Here is a 5,245-nt window from a genome sequence, read left to right as displayed (position 1 = left end):
TAATAAAGCCTATTCAGTTCTATCTTTGAACAATGGGCAGGAAAAGGTTAAACCACAATGGGGACCCTTCGGGAGAGTCCATAACTCCTACCTGGGACACCTGTCCCCACGCCTCTTACTTTCACAGGGCTCTGGCATTTAAGCCCCAAGCTTAACAATGTCTATTCACCTAGGGTAACCCCCTCATCTGGGACAGGTTAAGCACACTTCTGCTCCCCTTTACTTATACAATAAAGACAACAACATTGGTAACAGCATTTTACTATCCCTGCATTCAGTACTAAAGTGATTTGTACACCATCCAAAGCTGAACACTTTGAGCTCAATTTGCTGGACATCTAGGCAGAGTAGGAGTGTTCATGTAAGAACGGTTTGCTCCTGAAGTCTCTCTTCCTCCCAGCTGGCTATCAGGGGAGAGTTCTTTCAGACTCTGTTTACATACACTACATTTTAAGTCCAGCTCTAACCTAAGAAATCATAACCTGAGAAATCATATAAAATCACAGTGTTCAAGTATGCTGCAGAACTCGCAGCCAGAAGATACCCATGGGGCCAAGAGTTTAGCAGGATTCAAAGAGGGACTGGATGTTTATATGGGTAACCAGAAAATCAAATTAGAGTAATGAGGCTTTTTTTAAAAAAAGGCTTTCATGGGCTATGAACCTTCCTGATTTACACCACAAAATATGTCTAACTAGTGGGTGTAGGGGGAAAACTTTCCCTGGGAGAAGGGTTTTCTCATAGCTTCCTATTGCAGGGTGTCAGGGTTCCCTCCCCACTCTGAACTCTAGGGTACAGATGTGGGGACCCACATGAAAGACCCCCTAAGCTTATTTTTACCAGCTTAGGTTAAAAGCTTTCCCAAGGCACAAATTCCACCTTCTCCTTGAACAGTATGCTGCCACCACTAAGTGATTTAGACAAAGAACAGGGAAAGGACCACTTGGAGTTCTATTCCCCCAAAATATTCCCCCAACCCTTTCACCCCCTTTCCTGGGGAAGGTTTGATAATAATATCCTCACCAGTTGGTACAGGTGAACGCAGACCCAAACCCTTGGATCTTCAGAACAATGAAAAATCAATTAGGTTCGTAAAAGCAGAATTTTATTTAAAGAAAAGGTAAAAGAATCACCTTTGTAAAATCAGGATGGTAAATACTTTACAGGGTAATCAGATTCAAAACACAGAGAATCCCTCTAGGCAAAACCTTAAGTTACAAAAAGACACAAAAACAGGAATACACATTCCCTCCAGCACAATGAATTTTCCAAGCCCAAAAACAAAAGAAAATCTAACGCATTTTCTAGCTAGATTATTTACTAACATCTAAGGAGTTGGAGGGCTTGCATCCTTGATCTGTTCCCGGCAAAGGTATCACACAGACAGACAAAAGCCTTTTCCTCCCCTCCAGATTTGAAAGTATCTTGTCCCCTCTTTGGCCATTTTGGGTCAGGTGACAGCCAGGTTACCTGAGCTTCTTAACCCTTTACAGGTAAATGGACTTTGCCTCTGGCCAGGAGGGATTTTATAGCACTGTACACAGAAAGGTGGTTACAGTTCCCATTATATTTATGACACAGGGCTTCTTCCACCTTCTTCTGCAGCGTTGTGTATGGGGCTCGGGATACTGGGTTAGATGGGCTGCAGGTCTGATCCAGTGTGGCAGTGCCCATTTTCCTATTGGTGCTGTAAATCCAAGACTAGTTTTTTGCTGATATTGCCTGAGTGTCTGGGAGTCTCTAGACTTGCACGGAGAGCAGAAAGATGTCTCGTTAAATATTATCTAGTCTCCTGTTCTTTTTCCTTTCAGGAAGAAAAGTTCAGAACTCCTCGGACCTGCCCAGTCCATTATGTCAGCTGTCAATGACACCAAATTCAAATCTGCTATGTTCCTTCTCACCGGGATCCCTGGGCAGGAAGATGTGCATCTCTGGATCTCTATCCCCTTCTGCTTTATGTATGCTATTTCGATAGTAGGAAATTCAGTCATTCTGTTCATTACAAAAACAGATCCAAGCCTCCATGAGCCCATGTACATTTTCCTTTCCATGTTGGCCATCACAGACCTTGGCATACTGATATCCACCTTGCCGACAATACTGGGCATATACTTGTTTAACTCTAGGGAGATCAGCCTTGATACCTGTTTTGCTCAGCTGTTCTTCATCCACTCATTTCAATGCATTGAATCCTCCGTTCTCTTGCTGATGGCTTTTGACCGCTTTGTCGCAATCTGTAACCCACTGAGATATGCTTCCATCTTAACCCTGCCAAGAATAGCCAAGATGGGACTTGTGTTTGTCCTAGTACGGTTTGCCCTAACAGCCCCACTCCCCTTTCTCTTAAAACAGTTCCGATACTGTCAAGCCAATGTCCTCTCCCATTCTTACTGTGTACACCAGGAGGTCATGAAGATGGCTTGTTCGGATATCACAGTCAACAGCATCTATGGCTTGGTTGTTACATTCTTAACTATGGGGTTGGACTCGCTGCTCATCTTCCTCTCTTATGTGATGATCCTCAAGACAGTGCTGAGCATCGCATCCCACACTGAGTGCCTCAGGGCCCTGAACACCTGCGTCTCCCACCTCTGTGTCGTTCTGCTCTTCTACACGCCTGAGATCAGCTTGTCTGTGATACACAGATTCGGGAAAGTATCTTCTCCCTTGCTGCAGATTCTTCTGGGTTATGTCTACCTGCTCGTCCCGCCTCTGATGAACCCTATAGTATACAGTGTGAAAAGCAGACACCTTCGTGACAAGATAATCAGGGTGTTCCTCCAGTGACGGATCAGCTCCTCACCCAGCTTCAGCGCTGGTAACCCAAGAGATGAAAAACATGGGCCTCCAGTTCCATTCTGAACCCTTACATAAAAGATGACATAAGCTACCAATCTCCACTCTGTAGAGAGGTTCAGACAGGGTCTAAGGCCTGGAGCAATGGGAGAAGGGCTGGTGAAGGAGGACAGTGCACTGGGGCCCCTGTGCCCTCAGCCAGGCGCTTGTGACTGAGCTGTGTTAGAGACATGATTAATGCAGGAGCCCCAGGAGAAGCCACTCAGGCAACCTCACTCCCATTAATGGCTCTGCACACTGCACACCTGCTGGGCCCACTTCCCACCGAGGCAGAGCAGGGCTACGTGTGTGAGTGAGGGTCTGACACACATGAGTCCTGTCAGGAGATTTTGGCCTAGAGTCCCTCCTCATCCCCTCCATTTGTGCTGCCCCAGCTGCTTGAAAAGGGGTGGAAATAGTCTGCAGCTTCGCCAGGGAGGCACGTCCAGCTCCTATCCCAGCAAAGGGATGACCATCTGTTCAAAAGGGGAGAGCATGGCACAGGCAGGAGCCCTATCCCCTTGTAACCCCGAACCTGCCTTCTTATTCCACCTTGAGACCCCACCCCTACTCCTCCTCTTCCCCCTTGTGGCCCCACCCTCTGCTCCTCTTCTTCTCCCAAGACTCATAGAATCATAGAAGATTAGGATTAGAGGTCATCTAGTCCAATCCCCAGCTCAAAGCAGGACCAACTCCAACTAAATCATCCCAGCCAGGACTTTGTCAAGCCCGACCTTAAAAACCTCTAAGGATGGACATTCCACCACCTCCCTAGGTAACCCATCCAGTGCTTCACCCCCTCCTAGTGAAATAGTGTTTCCTCATACCCAACCTAGACCTCCCCCACTGCAACTTGAGACCATTACTCCTTGTTCTGTCATCTGCCACCACTGCGAACAGTCTAGATCCATCCTCTTTGGAACCCCCCTTCAGGTAGTTGAAGGCTTCTATCAAATCCCCCCTCACTCTTCTCTTCCACAGACTAAACAAGCCCAGTTCCCTCAACTTCTCCTCATAAGTCCTGTGTCCAGCCCCCTCATCATTTTCATTACCCTCCACTGGACTCTATCCAATTTGTCCACATCCTTTCTGTAGTGGGGGGCCTAAAACTGGATGCAATACTCCAGATGTGGCCTCACTATTGCCGAATAGAGGGGAATAATCACTTCCCTCGATCTGCTGGCATTGCCCCTACTAATGCAGCCCAATATGCTGTTAGCCTTCTTGGCAACAAGGGCACACTGCTGACTCATATCCAGATTCTCATCCACTGTAATCCCCAGGTCCTTTTCTGCAGAACTGCTGCTTAGCCATTCAGTTCCTAGTCTGTAGCGGTGCATGGGATTCTTCTGTCCTAAGTGCAGGACTTTGCACTTGTCCTTGTTGAGCCTCATCAGATTTCTTTTGTCCCAATCCTCCAATTTGTCTAGGTCCCTCTGTATCCTATCCCTACCCTCCAGTATATCTACTTCTCCCCCCAGCTTAGTATCATCTGAAAACTTGCTGAGGGTTCAATTCATGCCATTATCCTGATCATTAATAAAGATGTTGAACAAAACTGGCCTCAGAACAGACCCCAGGGCACTCCGCTTGATACCAGCTGCCAACTAGACATCGAGCCACTGATCACTACCCATTGAGCTTTCTATCCACCTTATAGTCCATTCATCCAATCCATACTTTTTAAACTTGCTGGCAAGAATACTCTGGGAGACCCTATCAAAACCTTTGCTAAAGTCCAGATATATCATTTTCGCAGTTTTCCCCATATCCACAGAGCCAGTTATCTCATCATAGGAGGCAATCAGGTTGGTCAGGCATCACTTCCCTTTGGTGACTCAACCCATGCTCCTCCTTATTACCCCAGGTTCCATCCCCTCTCCAGGCCAAAAGCTAGAGGCAGGCTATGTTAAGAGCTGCCCAGGGAGCCAGAGCCACTGTGAGGAGCCCAAGATCATCCACCGTCCCTGGGCAGGGGGCTGTGGAGGTCAAGAGAATCACCCAGCCTGTGTCCCTGCCCCCCAGGATGCATCCCCAGAGAACATAGAGAGTTCAGGCATCCCCACAGCCACCTGGGCTCATAGGGTAGCTCTTACCAAGGCCTGTCTCTGGCCTGGCCGGGGGCGGAGCCTCTTGGGAAGTGGAGGAGCAGTGGGAAGGGCCTAGTGGGAATAGATGGGGCAGGGGACAGGGCCTCTGGGGAGGAACAGAGAGTGCAGCAAGTCTGAACCAACTCTAACCCAAGCAAACAGGATGGTACACGGGGTTTGTTGGGGTTCCTGAGAAAAGGAGGGTGGGGCTGGAAGGTAGGAGAGCCCGTGTTTTGAAGAAGACCTCATAAATGTGACTTCACAAAGGGGACTCTTGTTTCAAGTATCCCAGGCTGAGAGTAAGTCATTGCAAGGACCTT

At 47.9% G+C, this 5,245-nt stretch overlaps 1 protein-coding gene across 1 annotated transcript; it reads left to right on the top strand.

Moving 5' to 3' along the window:
• Positions 1-1,851: 1,851 nt before the first annotated feature.
• LOC311514534 (olfactory receptor 51G2-like) lies at positions 1,852-2,787 on the top strand (the record flags this gene model as incomplete). Its single annotated transcript, XM_084617096.1, has 1 exon — positions 1,852-2,787. The coding sequence occupies one exon, from the start codon at positions 1,852-1,854 to the stop codon at positions 2,785-2,787; it is 936 nt and encodes a 311-aa protein (XP_084473222.1).
• Positions 2,788-5,245: the final 2,458 nt, after the last annotated feature.

The sequence above is a fragment of the Lepidochelys olivacea genome (assembly GCF_965140295.1).
Source record: "Lepidochelys olivacea isolate rLepOli2 genome assembly, chromosome: 1".
NCBI lineage: Eukaryota > Metazoa > Chordata > Testudines > Cheloniidae > Lepidochelys > Lepidochelys olivacea.
This window is presented reverse-complemented; position numbering and strand designations above follow the sequence as displayed.